Source organism: Bos javanicus, chromosome 11, assembly GCF_032452875.1.
Source record: "Bos javanicus breed banteng chromosome 11, ARS-OSU_banteng_1.0, whole genome shotgun sequence".
NCBI classification, from domain to species: Eukaryota; Metazoa; Chordata; class Mammalia; order Artiodactyla; family Bovidae; genus Bos; species Bos javanicus.
The window spans coordinates 569,399-584,409 of NC_083878.1; the positions used below are offsets into that span (position 1 = coordinate 569,399).

The 15,011-nt window shown below is 45.6% G+C and overlaps 1 protein-coding gene across 2 annotated transcripts in view; it reads right to left on the reverse strand.

The window, feature by feature from the left end:
- Window positions 1-5,234: 5,234 nt before the first annotated feature.
- MERTK (MER proto-oncogene, tyrosine kinase) overlaps window positions 5,235-15,011 on the reverse strand; it is a 137,146-nt gene continuing 127,369 nt past the window's right edge. For both annotated transcript variants that reach the window (XM_061431424.1, XM_061431425.1), the window contains one exon: window positions 5,235-8,254. In XM_061431424.1, the coding sequence (XP_061287408.1) occupies window positions 7,741-8,254 (514 nt within the window). In that variant the 3' untranslated portion in view covers window positions 5,235-7,740. The remainder of the gene's footprint in view (window positions 8,255-15,011) is intronic.

The window sequence follows — 15,011 nt, forward strand, 5'->3', positions numbered from 1 at the left end:
CTTTCACAGCATCAGGGTCTTTTCAAATGAGTCAGTTTTTCAGATCAGGTGGCCAAAGTTTTGGAGTTTCAGCTTCAGCATTAGTCCTTCCAATGAATATTCAGGACTGATTTCCTTTAGCATTGACTGGTTTGATCTCCTCGCTGTTCAGGGGACTCTCAAGAGTCTTCTCCAACACCAAAAGCATCAATTCTTCAATGCTCAGCTTTTCTTATAGTCCAACTCTCACATCCACGCATAACTTATCTACCATACATGTTTATCTACCCTAATTAAAAGGCAGCAGTTAAAAAAACAGATGGTTTTTTAAAAAAAACCATCACCATCAGATGGTTAAAAAAACAGTATCCAATTGTATTCTACTTACAAGAAAGGCACTTTATATATAAAGACACAAGTGGGTTAAAATTGAAAGAATGAAATATAATATGACCTGCTGACAGTACAAGGGAAAGCTGGAGTGACTATATTAACATCAGACAAAGTAGATTTCACAGCAGAGACTATTATAAGGGATACAGCAAGGTTATTTCATAATAATAGAGGTCATTTCATTAGAAAGACGTAACAATCCTATACATTTATGTTCCTATTAACAGAGCTTGAGACAAATGAAGGAAAAACTAATAAGAAATAGAGAAAAATCCATAGTTATTGTTGGTGATTTCAATAATCTTCCCTGAATAATTGACAGAAATAAAACAAAACAATCTGTCAGGATATAATTGACTGGAACAATACAATCAACCAACTTGACCTGATTAATCTTAATAGAATATTTAACTCTGAAACAAAAGAATACACATTCTTTTTTTTTTTTTTTCAATGTCTAGACCATGGAGAAGAGATGAAATGGTAACCACCTCCATTTACAAGGGCCCAGTATTGTTTTATCCCATGTGAGAATACACATTCTTTTCAAGTCCACACAATCATTTACCAAGACAGACCATACTTTGGTAAAATGTTCATACTGGTGAATTTAGGAAGGTGGGTACATGAGTTCTATTATGCTGCTGCTGCTGCTGCTAAGTTGCTTCAGTCGTGTCCGACTCTATGCGACCCCATAGACGGCAGCCCACCAGGCTCCTCCGTCCCTGGGATTCTCCAGGCAAGAACATGGGAGTGGGTTGCCATTTCCTTCTCCAATGCAGGAAAGTGAAAAGTGAAAGTGAAGTCACTCAGTTGTGTCCGACTTGTCGCTACCCCATGGACTGCAGCCTACCAGGCTCCTCCGTCCATGGGATTTTCCAGGCAAGAGTACTGGAGTGGGGTGTCATTGCCTTCTCCGGAGTTCTATTATAGGGAAGGAAAAACTTAACTTTTTTCTCTATGGTCCTAGGTTCTCATCTGGGACCCTGCAAATCAGACTGATGAAATGTCAACAATAGAAAATCAGTACATTAACACATGTATTATGCATATACATAGGAGAATTCTGTGATTAGTAACTCAAAGGGATGGTTGGTACCTGGGATTTACAGAGCATTTTAATAAAGAACAATAAATTTGTAGGGAAGTGACAAGCAAGAGGGAAAGGGGTTTTATGTTTCCAAGAGTGGCAAGCAGCAGAAGGGAAACATTTGGGGGAAGGTAGAGGAGTAAGTTTCGGTTATGCAGGTCCATATCAGACCCGACTTTCTGTCTGCTCTGTAGCCATAAAACCTGCCCTGGAAAGGAGATTTATGGAAGTCCACATATTCCAGAGGTTTCTGCTTTTAGTCAGATAAGGGAAGCTTGAGAGGGCTTCTTTCTGCATCTGTTGATTCTCACTTAAAATTATCCTTAGAGACACAGATGTAGAGAACAGACACCAAGGAGGGGAGAATGGGACTGACGTTTACGCACTGCTCCATATGAAACAGATGACTAATGAGAGCCTATTGTATAGGGCGAAGAGCTCTCCTTAATGCCCCGTGGTGACCCGAATGGGGAGGAGATCGAGAACAGAGGGGATACTCGCACAGCTGGTTCACTTTGCTGTAAACAGAATATAATACAACATTGTAAAGCAACTATACTCCAATAAGATTTTTTTAAAAGATAAAAGATAATTGGGAAAAAAAGCTATCCTTATGCCAAAGTGGCATAATTTGAGGTGGCATATTCTAATTTCCTACATCATATAAATATGTATAATTTTCTACATATTTAAACTCTCTTAATTTAAAGCATTGTAAAAACTGCAAGTTTTGTCTAATTTCTTGAATGGTTAAGCAAAAATGAATAACCATGGACTGATCACTTTGAGGAGTCCTTAAGAACTTGCTTTTCACTAGGCCGTAGTTCACCAAGATAGAGATAAAGCAGGATCTGAAACATTTGGTAGAGCAAAGTCCTAAAACTTAAAAAATTGTATTGAGATATAACTGATATACCATAAAATTCACACACTATAAGTTAAAATTCAATGGTTTTTAGTAAATTTTACATGAATATATTCTAAAGTAGTGATCTTTGGGCCACAATTTCCAAAAATAATTATTTTGTTAAAATACAAATGAATTAGGTAATTTAGGCATGCTAAAGTTAAATAGTATTGGCAGTTTTACTTCTGTCCTTAGAGCTTTAAAAGGGAGAAAATAAAATCTACATTTTTATGTAGATTTATACATAGAAACACCATTCACTACTGAAGTGTTCATTAAAGAAAGCAAAACTTCCTGTTTTCCCATTTGTCACTCAAAGTACCTAAATGTCTTTAGAGAAGTTAAGTTGCTGTTGTAACTGGTTTATTTTCGGGTGAGTTATTTTCCCACTGATTCATCAGAAGTTCCAACTTGCTTTTGTCATTGACACAGAGAAGTTACAAAAGTCTTTACTTTCATGAGTCAGGACAAGTCTGGCCAGCATCGCCCTGATTTGTAAGCTAAGAGCTCTGGTTTGGCCATTTCCTAAGCGGGGAATGTGCTTGGTCTGGGGGACTGGGAGGCAGAGGGAGGGTCTCTCCATCCCTAGAGGGCACTCTGACAACTTAGGTCCTCAAATCCTGTTGATCAAGCCACCACTGCTTAATCACCCGTATATGGAAAGAGAATAGTCAATGAGGCTCGAACAACTAAACTCCTGGGGGAGACCAATAGAAATGATATCTGGGCATCAGATATGGTTCTTATATGGACGTGTAGGGAGTTGCTTGCCTCTGGGGCATAAGAGCCCATATCCTGCACTCTGCCAGTGTCCCCACTGCGTGCATCACTGGCACAGATTAAGTCCTTTTCGCAGTTACTTTGTGTCAACTGCAAATTGGCACTTGCCATCTACCTCTGAAAGGATTAAATCATGTGCTGCTGCAGCTGCTGACCTCAACACCCACTGAAAAAAGTTTAATACATACTTGATTGCATGTATTCTTCCTTTGCCAGACTCATATACTGATCTTCCCCCTGCTTCTTTGGAGCATTTTCTCAGAGTTATCTGAGGTGCTGTCTCCTGGGCTATAGCTCTCATCTTGCCCCAAATAACACTTAACTTGCAACTCTCACATAGTGCATTTTTTTTAAGTTGATTTGCACTATATTGGAGGCAGTTGGTAACATAATCAGGGACAATTCTACTGTGACAGATGCTGAGTTTGCACTGCATAAGGAATGGAATGGAGAGAAGGCTCTAATTGGGAAAAACCTTGATAACGAGTATAAGGTCCTTTCAAAGACCTTGTCACCTCCCTTTCCTACACAACCACCCAAGGGGTTGCAGGAGAAGGCGGCGTTGTCTGTACTCCACACGGATGGACACTTGGCCTCCGAGAGAACAAAGTGACTTGCTCAAGATGACTGGAGGAAGGCTCACAGGACTGGTTCCTGTCTGGCCCTTGCTGCTAGCTGCACAACTGACTCAGGATGCCCCTAATCCTTACTTCTCCTTTCTACTCAGAGAGGTGAGAAAAAGGAGTGGAGCAGGAGTGGGCAGAAAAGCAAAGAAAAGAAGAAAGAAAGGGAAGAGGTGGGAAGAGAGGGAAAGAAGTTAGAAAGGGAGGGAAAAACAGCTCCCCAGGCAGACTTAGTCTCAACCTGAAGGTCAAGAGCATTTCAGGTATTTGTTTATTCTGCTCGCCCTCCACAGCCCGGTCCCAGCCTGGCTGAAGGGAATGACCCAACTTGTTTCTCCTTGTTTTCTCTTCCCCGTTTTTTTTTTTTTTTCCTTTGGTCCTAAGGGCCACTTACATAAGTAATCTGAGTTTATACAAAAGAGAACTTGAAAGGCTATGTATCAGTTCATGATCAGAAGACTGGACAACACTTTGTCAGGGATCAGGTCTTCTGAAAGTTAGAGCTTTTAGATATTCCAATGCGGCTGAGAGACAGCAGTGGTTCCGGCTGTCTCAGTTAGGGGACTGCAAGTGTCAACAACAAGGGTTGTTGTTTAGTCGCTAAGTCATGTCTGATTCTTTGCGACCGCATAGACTGAAGCCCTCCAGGCTCCTCTGTCCATGGGATTTCCCAGGCAAGAATACTGGAGTGGAGTGCCATTCCCTGCTCCAGGGGATCTTCACACCCCAGGGCTCAAACCTGCATCTCCTGCACTGGCAGGCGGATTCTTCACCACTGAGCCACCTGGGAAGTCCCCTGATGAAAAATAGTCCCGCTCTATTCTCCTCTTGTGAAAAGGAGGTGGTGAGAGGTGTTCTGCCATCACGTCCCATTTGCCCAAGGCCCTGGTGTATCGCTGTGGGGTTGGGCAAAGTTAATTTCTCTGCCACATCTCAGGAAAAGCTGGAAGCCACGGCTTTCTCTCCACAGCAGAATTGACCCTGGCTTCCCAGACCTTCACAGGCCACACGGCAGGTACTGAGCACACTGGACAGGATTTGGGGGAGCCGAGGGCATTCGGTGACTTATTCATTATATATTTGTTTACATTATGTAATTAAAATTAGAAACACAAAACACAAAGCATGTTACTTTAGATATGTGACATTAAATACGTATGAAACCCCCAAGTACGTTTTCAATTTGCTTACTTTATTTAACAGATTCGAACATATCTTTTTTTTTTTTTTTTTTTGGCCACATGGCTCTTGTGGGTCTTAGTTCCCCGACCAGGGATTGAACTCTTGCCCCCTACAGTGGAAGTGCAGAGTCCTCACCACTGGACCGCCAGGGAAGTTGCCATGAACATACCTTTTTAACTTGGGTTTTTTTGCTTGAACTAGCCAGTTGGTTCATGATTTCCCCAAAGCATGTTTAGTTACTTTTAAAATCCCTATTGTATGGAAAAGACATTCTCAATAGTCATCATCAACAGGAAACTTTATTTGTACAAGCAGACGATACAAAGCAGATGATACAAAATCTTTTATTGATTTTCAAATAACCATTCAAAAATTTCCAACAGTTAGAAATTATCTTATAGGTTCTAACAGCCTTTTGTTTATTTTTCCTTTCACTGATAAAATGTGGTGCTGGTGTTTCTCACAGCAGTGCAGATTCCTTTCCATCCCCCAGAACTTTCTGGTCTGGACCATTTCACAGTAACAATAGAGTCAGCTGGCCCTGGAGACTGGGGCACCTAGGCTGGCAGCTGGGATGAGGATCCAGGCTAGGAGGGCCACATGCTGCTTTCTGCAGGCTGCAGTGGCTTGCGGGAAACTATTCACAAGCGAAACAGGCCTGAGGATCCCAGAGTGCTTGGCCTGCCTGGCTGCCACGGGCGCTGGAAGGATCAACACTGAAACTGATCACATCGGTTGACTGCTTTACTAGCAAAGTTAACCTTCTCTTGCCTCATCTGCCCATGTGTGAAATGGAGATAGTAGTACCTACCTGGTCTTCCCTGGTGGCTCAGTAGTAAAGAAACCTCCTGCCAATGCAGGAGATGCAGGTTCAATCCCTCGGTCAGGAAGATGCCCTGTAGAAGGAAACAGCAACCCACTCCAGTATTCTTGCCTGGGAAATTCCATGGACAGAGGAGGCTGGTGGGCTACAGCCCATGGGTTCTCAGAAGAGTTAGTCAGGACTGAGCAACTAAACAAGAAACATCGCCTGGTAGGGTCACTATGAGGATTAAATGACTCCTGGGCCTGGCCACATAGTAAGTGCTACCCATGTGTTTGTTACCCTGGGGGAGCACATGGCAGCCCACTCCAGTATTCTTGCTTGGAGAATCGCATGGACAGAGGAGCCTGGTGGGCTACAGACCATAGGGCCGGAAAGAGTCAGACATAACTGAAGTGACTTAGCATGTACGCATGCATGTGTTTGTTAAAGTTAAAAGGTCAAGAAGCTCTGGAACAGACTCCCCAGATCACATGCTTGAGCCAGCCCGAGTCAGATTCCTTGGTTCTGAATTCTGGCTCCTGCCCTCTCCAGACAAGGGCCATAGAAGACCCTCAATCTTTCCAGCTTCAGTTTACCGGCCCACACGTCATGATGGCACTGCTACCCATGTTAGTGACGTACAGATTACTGTAGTTTTCATAAAGTGCTTGAGACTTAACAAGTGCTCAACCAGCAACGACTGTTATGACCCAGCGGAGCTGGGATGTGAACTGAGGGGTCCTGAGCTCTAAGCTTGTTTCCTGTTCACTGTCCACACCTCCCTCCCGTGAGTCATGCCTTCCCACAGAAAACTGCTTTACCTCTTGGACTCATCTATGATCTTCTTTTTTTTAGCCAAGCTGCATGGCAAGCGGGATCACAGTGTCCTGACCGGGGATGGGACCTGTGTTCTCTGCAATGGAAGTGTGGAGTCCTAACCACTGGACCACCAGAGAAGTCCCTTTTAGGATTTATTTTAAATCTTTCCACTCAGATGGTATTTTTCAACCCTCTAATATTTTTTGTTTTTCATCTCTGGGCTCTCTGGAGTGGTTTTTCCATATCTTTTTGTTGGCTGCACTGGGTCTGTGTTGCGGAGCTCGGGCTTTCTCCAGTTGTGGCGCATGGGCTCTAGAGCGCGAAGGCTCAGAAGCTGCCAAGCACAGGCCTCTCGAGTTGCAGTACTCAGGCTTAGTTGCCCTGCGGCATGTGGGATCTTAATTCCCTGATCAGGGATTAAACCCACATTCTCCGCATTGGAAGGTGGATTTTTAACCACTGGACCACCACTGAAGTCTCTTCCATATCTTTAAGAAACAATATCAAGAGTGGTTAGAGCAACTGCCTCAAGGGCCAGGCATCAAGAGAAGTCCTTTGCAAAGGCACTGAGGCAGCCAGTGACCATATCCTCCCAAGTCTCAAGTAAGTACCACACACTCTTCCTCATTCATATTTTATTAGGAAGCCAGATCAGAGAATTCATTAGTTATAAAACTTTAAACATGAATCACTCTTATCAAATACATGATTCAGGTGGGAACGCCAGATTTTTCTTAAGACTAGGAGCAACGGCAAATAGGGCATTTCATTTTACAAATGTTTAATAGTCATGAAAAAGACAAAAAACTTAAAAAAAAAAAAAAGAAAAACAACTTTGTGCCAGTGTTAACATCCAGGAACTGTGGTGGAGATGAGGCTGTTAGGGCTTAAATGTTACGATCTGCTAGAAAAGTGACATGATATAAGTCATCTTTTATTAAAATAGAATATCTTTGTCTCTTTCCACATATACAGATAGATAGATACTATCTCTTTAAATAAATATATATTATGTACTTTAAACAGTCATGACTTACTTGACAGCATTCACGTGGTGCTTTCTGGCTGGGGCATTTATTTGTTAAGGAAGGCAAATACAAAAAAAATCAAGGGTCTTCAAAGTAAGAATTTCCAGGGTTTGGGAGTAGTGTCTCAGCTTTCCTCACGTGAGGAGTTCTGAGCCTTCCGAGGCATCATCAGCAAATAAAAGTTCATCTGGCCCTGAGGTCTCCAAGGGCAACGTGCTGGACTGGGACCAAGAGACCCCATTCCTTACCAGTGTGTCCTCCGGTAAAACCCGGTTCTTTTCCGCTGTTCCTGTGGCGGGGGAAGCCATAGCTGGCTCTTCCCATCCCTCATTGCCTCCATTCAGGATGTACCGTTCCTCCTGAGGTCTGTGCTCATGAACTTCCGCGGTGACCACGCTGATGGTGGCGCTGGGCATGCAGGAAGCAATGATGGAGTCGGGATGGATGCTCAAGTCCAGCTGAGTCAGTGCCGAGCCCTCGGCCCAGCCCTCCGCACTCTCTGGAAACTGCGTGTTGACATAAATGACTTCGGTGTTGTCCCCAACCGCAGGCAGACTCTCTAAGAGCTTTTTTAGCTGCAGTCTCAGCACTGAAAAGGGGGGGCGGTCCAGGGGCTCAGCTCTCCAGCACGAGTGCATGATTTCATACCTGGAAGCAAAGAGGAGTGCGTGACCTCCCCAGCACAGCACCGGAGCCCATGTGCCAACCATCCAGTTGTCCCACTCAGGAGGGAAGTGCGTGACCTCCCCAGCACAGCACCGGGAGCCCATGTGCCAACCATCCAGTTGTCCCACTCAGGAGGGAATGGAGGGGCTTGGGGATGGAGGTGAGAGTGGGGGTCAGTGTCCTGGCTCCACACTCACCGTCGTTCCAGGCCCTGCGAGCCTCGAGGAATGAAGTCGAGAGGTGGGTTGGGGTGGACAGGTGTGTGAACCATGAGGGCAGTGCTGTGACAGCAACAGGTGAGCCTGGGCTCAGACAGGCCCTGATTTGGGGTGGCTGCAGCTTTGGGCATATGTGCGGCTGCTACATCTTGGCCATCTGCTGCTGCTCCATGAAGCAGACGTGCACAGCCATTCACAGACACGGGGACCCCTGCTCTTGTCCGTGACCTCTACCTTCTCCAGTAAAACGAATGATGACTGACTGTAGTATTGACTATCTAACAGCTGTCATTTAAGGTACTTTCAGACATGTTAGCTTGGCAGCAACACATGTCCCCACACAAGTACTGTTAAACGCATTTTATAGACAAGTCTCCGGAGAGGGTGATGCTAGGCCCTTCCTAGTTTGAGGGGGAAACTGACCCACACTGAGGAGTGTCTGGTGCCCCAGCCCATGTTCTTAACCGCTGAGCTGCCCCGCCTGCCATGGGTCAGACCCTCATGCGTCTGGCTTCCACTCTCTGGGCAAATGGGGGACCATGCAACGATTGTGTTTAGCAGCACTTTCACGATCAGATGATAATTTTAAGAAAAGCAGGTTGGGTGCCACCCAAAGGATATGCTAGGATCCTGGGGGTGATGAAAAGAGGAAGACAGGAGAAAGGACAGCCCGTGCACTCCTGCAGGAAAGAGGGACCTGAACTGCTCATTCATTTACATGCCCTGTGATGTCACTGTGCCTACGTTCCCACAAGTGTGACCACTCTAGACCCTGCCCAGCCCTGGGCTTCTGTGGTTTGATAGCACAAGCGGATTCTGTTTTATTGCATTTCCCCTCCACCCCCCACAGGCATAAACCCATGCTCCTTCTAGCATTTCATTTTATCACACTTCAAGATACTGTGTTTTTTACAAATTAAAATTTTTTATTGGTTTATTTGGTTGCACTAGGTCTTAGCTGTGGCACAAAGATTTTCAATCTTCGTGGCAGCACGTGGGATCTTTAGATGTGGCATGCAGGATCTAGTTCCCTGACCAGGGATCAAACCCAGACCCTTTGCATTGGGAGCCCGGAGTCTTGGCCACTGAACTGCAAGGGAAGTCCCTGTTTTTTACAAATTGAAGGTTTGTGGCAACCCCGTGACGAGCAAGTCTGTTGGCGTCATCACAGTTCGATAATTCTCACAATATTTCAAACTTTTTCATTATTAATGTTTGTTAGGGTGACCTGTGATTCAGTGTTCTTTGATGTCACTATTATAATATTTTTGAGATGCCGCAAACTGTGCCCACGGAAGACGGCAGATTTAATCAGTGGATGTTGTGTGTGTTTTGATGGCTCTGCTGCTGCTGCTGCTAAGTCGCTTCAGTCGTGTCCGACTCTGTTCGACCCCATAGATGGTAGCCACCAGGGTCCCCCATCCCTGGGATTCTCCAGGCAAGAACACTGGAGTGGGTTGCCATTTCCTTCTCAAATGCATGAAAGTGAAAAGTGAAAGTGAAGTCGCTCAGTTGTGTCTGACTTGTCGCTACCCCATAGACGGCAGCCTACCAGGCTCCTCCGTCCATGGGATTCTCCAGGCTGGAAAATCTGGAGTGGGGTGCCATTGCCTTCTCCTCTGACGGCTCTACCCGCTGGATATTCCTCAGTCCCATTCCCTCTCCTTGGAACTCTCTCTCTTCTGAGAGAGAGATTGTTATATTTCTGAGACGTAACAATATTGAAATTAAGCCATTAATACCATGCAATGGCCCCTAAGTGTTCAAGCGCAAGGAAGGGTCACATGTCTCTCGCTTTAAATCAAAAACTAGACATGATTAAACTGAATGAGGAAGGCATGTCAAGAATGAAAGCCAAGACAGGCCAGAAGCCTCTTGGGCCAAACAGTTAGCCACGTTGTAAAAGCAAAGGAAAAATTCTTGAAGGAAACTGAAAGTGCTGCTCCAGGGAACACGCGAATGATGAGAAAGCAAAACAGCCTCATTGCTGATATGGAAGAATTTCAGTCGTCTGGACAGAAAATCAAACCAGCCACAGCATTCCCTTAAGCCAAAAACAAATTCAGAGCAAGGCCTTGACTCTCCTCAATTCTACGAAGCCTGAGAGGTGAGGAAGGTGCAGAAGAAAAGTTTGAAACTAACCTGAGGTTTTAGGAAAGAAGCCGTCTCTATAATATACAAGTCCAGAGTGAAGCAGCAGGGTTATGTAGAAGCTACAGCGAATTACACAGAAGATGTAGCTCGGATAATGAGCGAAGGTGACAGCCCCAAACAACGGATTGTCAGAGTTGACAAAACAGTCCTGATTGGAAGAAGATGCCATCCAGGACTTTCATAGCCAGAGGGCAGAAATCAAGGCCTGGCTTCAAAGCTTCAAGGGACAGACTGACTCTCTTGTTTGGAACTAATGCAATTAGTGGAAACCAGTGTCTTTTTTTTTTTTTTTACCATTTCAAAAGTCCTGGGGCCCTGGAGAATTACCCTAAATCTGCTCTGCCTGTGCTCTATAAGTGGAACAACAAAGCCTGGATCACAAATCTGTTTATAGCATGGTTTACTGAATATTTTCAGCCCACTGTTGAGATCAATTGCTCAGAGAAATACAGTCCTTTAAAAATAATCCTGCTCATTGACAATGTATCTGATCACCCAAGAGCTCTGATGGAGACGTATGAGATGTAGGCTATTTTCTGCCGGCTAACACAATATCATACTGTAGCCCATGGATCAAGGAGTAATTTAGATTTTCAAGTCTTATTACTCAAGAAATATATTCTGTAAAGCTATAGCTGCTGTGGATAGAGATTTCTTTGATGAATCTGAGCAAAGTAAATTGAAAACATTCTTGAAAAGATTCAGTATTCTATGGATAGATGCCATTAGAACATTTGTAATTCATGGCCAGAGGTCAAAATATCATCATATGTAGGAGTTCGAAAGAAGTTGGTTCCAACCATTATGGATGACTTTGAGGGTCAAGGCTTCATTTGAGGAAGTAACTGCTCCAATACTTTGACTACCTGATTCGAAGAGCCAACTAACTGGAAAAGACCCTGATGCTGGGAAAGATTGAGGGCAGGGTGAGAACAGGGTGGCACAGGATGAGATGATTAGATAGCATCACTGACTCAATGGACATGAGTTTGAGCAAACTCTGGGAGATGGTGAAGGACAGAGAAGCCTGTCCATGGGGTCGCAAAGAGTTGGAAACAACTTAGCGACTGAACAACAGTAGCAAGAGAAACGACTGAAGATACGGTTGGACTAGCAGGGGAGCTAGAATAAGAAGTGAAGTCTAAAACTGTGACTGAACTGCTGCAGTTTTAACCTGGCTTTTTTTGAGGGGTAGGGGGTTGCTGCACAGCGTGCTTGTGGGATCTTAGTTCCCCAACCGGGGAATAAACTTGGGCCCTCAGCAGTGAAAGCAAGAAGTCCTCACTACTGGACTGCCAGGGAATTCCCTGAATGGCTGCAATTTTATGATGAAATTTTCATGGATGAGGAGATGCTTCTCACGGATGAGGAAAGAAAGTGGTTTCCTGAGATGAAACCTACTCCTGGTACAGATGCTGTGAAGACTGTTGACGTGACAACAAAGGATTTAGAGTACCACATAAACCTAGTTGATAAAGTGAGTCAAGCATAAAGGGAATCCCCTAAATATTCATTGGAAGGACTGCTGCTAAAGCTGAAGCTCCAATACTTTGGCCACCTGATGCAAAGAGCCAACTCATTTAGAAAAGACCCTGGTGCTGGGAAAGATTGAAGGCAGGAGGAGAAGGGGACAACAGAGGATGAGATGGCTGGATGGCATCACCAACTCAATGGACGTGAGTTTGAGCAAGCTCTGGGAGATGGCGAAGGACGGGGGAGCATGGTGTGCTGCAGTCCACGAGGTTGCAAAGAGTCGGAACAACAACAGCAATACCACCACCACCACCAACAAAGTTGATAAAGCGGCAGCAGGATTTGAGAGGACTGACTCCACGTATGAAGGAGGTTCTCCTGTGGGAGAAATGATATTAAAGAGCATCGCCTGTTACAGAGAAATCATTCATGAAAGGAAGAGTCGATCAATGTGGCAAACTTCATCATCTTATTTTAAGAATTCACCATGGCCACCCCAACCTTCATCAACCACCACCCTGATCAGCCAACAGCCACCAATATCAAGGCCAGATCCTCCACCAGCAAAAAGATTATGACTTGAGGAAGGCTCTGATGATGGTTAGCATTTTTTAGCAATAAAATGTTGTAAAAATTAAGATATGTACGTCATTTTTTTAGACATAATGCTATTGCACACTTAGACTACAGTGTAACTTTTATATGCACTGGGAAACCAAAAATTCCTGTGACTCACTCTACTGCAGTACTCTGGAGCTGAACCCACAATAGCCGGGAGGTGGGCCTGTACTGGGGGGAGAGATGGCCGGAGTACCCTGAAACACACCTGCCGGCTGATGGGACACAGTGGGAAAAGGAAAAACACGGTGGCTTCGTGTGACACCTGGAGTGGGGGACAGTGAGTGCTAATCACAGCAGCTGCAGCTGGGAGGCCATGAGTTCAGTTTAGGAATGTCCCCTGAAGGTGATAGGGAGCAGGGCCTGTAGCCTGGTCATTTGGAGGCAGGGGTGATGCCATGAGAAGAGACGGCCCCAGGGAGCAGGGCTCCAAGTGCACGCCGTTATGTCCATCTCTGTGTTTCTCAGAGTTGACCGAAAAATGACTGTGCATGTGTTCTGCGTGCTCAGGCATACCCAAGTCTTTGTGATCCCTTGGACGATAGCCCACTAGGCTCCTCTGTCCATGGGATTTCCTGGCAAGAATAACTGCAGTGGGTTGCCATCTCCTTCTCCAGGGGATCTTCCCAATCCAGGGATGGAACCTGGGTCTCCTGCATTGCAGGCAGGTTCTTTACCACTGAGCCACCAGGGAAGCTATAAAATGACCGAGGGGCAACCAAACACAGGCGTCAACTTATCTCCACTAAGTTTAGACAGCAAACAGAGACGTTCAGAAGGATCTGCCTCATTTTTATTAATATTTTTTTTTTTTCTTTTTGGCCTCAGCACATGGCATGAGGAACGTCCCTGACCAGGGGTCAAACCTGTGCCCCTGCAGCAGAAACCCAGAGTCACAACCAGTGCACCACCAGGGAAGTATCAGCAGGGCCTACCTCATGTTTAAGAGAGAAGGCCCCAGATTTGGAAACACAGAGGCCTCTCTGGGGGATGCTGTTGTTCCCAGCATCCAGACCCTAGAGGGGACCTGGGAAGCAGGCGTGGTTCACCAGCGCCTCTGCAAGCCCGCAGTGGCATGAGGGGCCAGTCTGGGCACAGAGACCACAGAGTCGCTGCTTCATCCAGCTTCCCAGCCACCCGGCATTGCTGAGACTGAGGCTCTTTCACCTACAAAATCTCTCAGAAAACCAACTCAGCCTTCCCTCGCCTTGGCTCTACATGAATCATCTGAGACCACAGTGTGACACAGTATAGACCTAGCTAAGACCTCATAGTCAGCTTCTCCTGGAGCACAAGAGAGGCCAAGAAAGAAGCAGCCACAAAATGCCCTATTCAATATTGCTTCATGGAAAGGCCTTCCTCATTTGCAGAAGCAAATATTTCATTCGTGTGGCCATTGCAGAAATGACCATGAAACCCCAGATCTAATTAAATTAGGGTTTCATGATTTTCTTTTAAAGGGCTTGGGCTTTCTGTTTCTGTTCTGAATTTTATGGATTTACAACCATAATCACCACCACCACCTCCAAGCAGAGTGAGGCTCTGATCAAAAAAGCTTCCTTTTGTTTGGCTGAGATGGGATGTCAGAGGCCCACGAGCAAACTGACAGGGGCCTTCTCATGGGTGTGAGAAAGCAGAGCCAGCGTGCAAGTGTGAGTGTGTCTGTGTGTGGGGCGGGTCCTTCACAGGCCCACCTGCCCTAGCAGCCCAGCAAGGCATTCCACGATGGAGCCCATGCAGGTCCCCGGTTCCGAAAAGTTCTTGTTAAACACAGTGAGAATGCCCCTCTCCTTGGAGCCACAGGAAATTATTTTTATAAAATCTGCAAAGGGGATTCCCTGGTGGTCCAGTGGTTAAGAATCCACCTGCCAATGCAGGAACACAGGTTAGATCCTGGTTGGAGAACTAAGATCCCACATGCTGTGGGGTAGCTAAGCTCATGGGCCACGACAAGAAGCCACACACTGCAAGGACGATCCCATGCGCACAATCACTGAGCCTGAGCTCTCCAGCCCGTGCTCCACAAGAGGAGAAGCCAGCGCGGTGAGTAGCTCGAGAGCTGTGACGAAGAGTTGTCCCCACTCATAAATAAAGCCAACCTTTCTTGAAAAGAGAGAGAGCAGTGAATCATCCAAGTACCCCATGCATTGTGAAGTCAACCTGTGTCTCTGTAGGATTTACAGGCCTCCGTCATATACATGGAGGATTGTTTTCCGAAGCCCAGTGGACACCAAAACCTGCAGATGCTCAAGTCCCTTACCCCTGGCTCTCTTTAC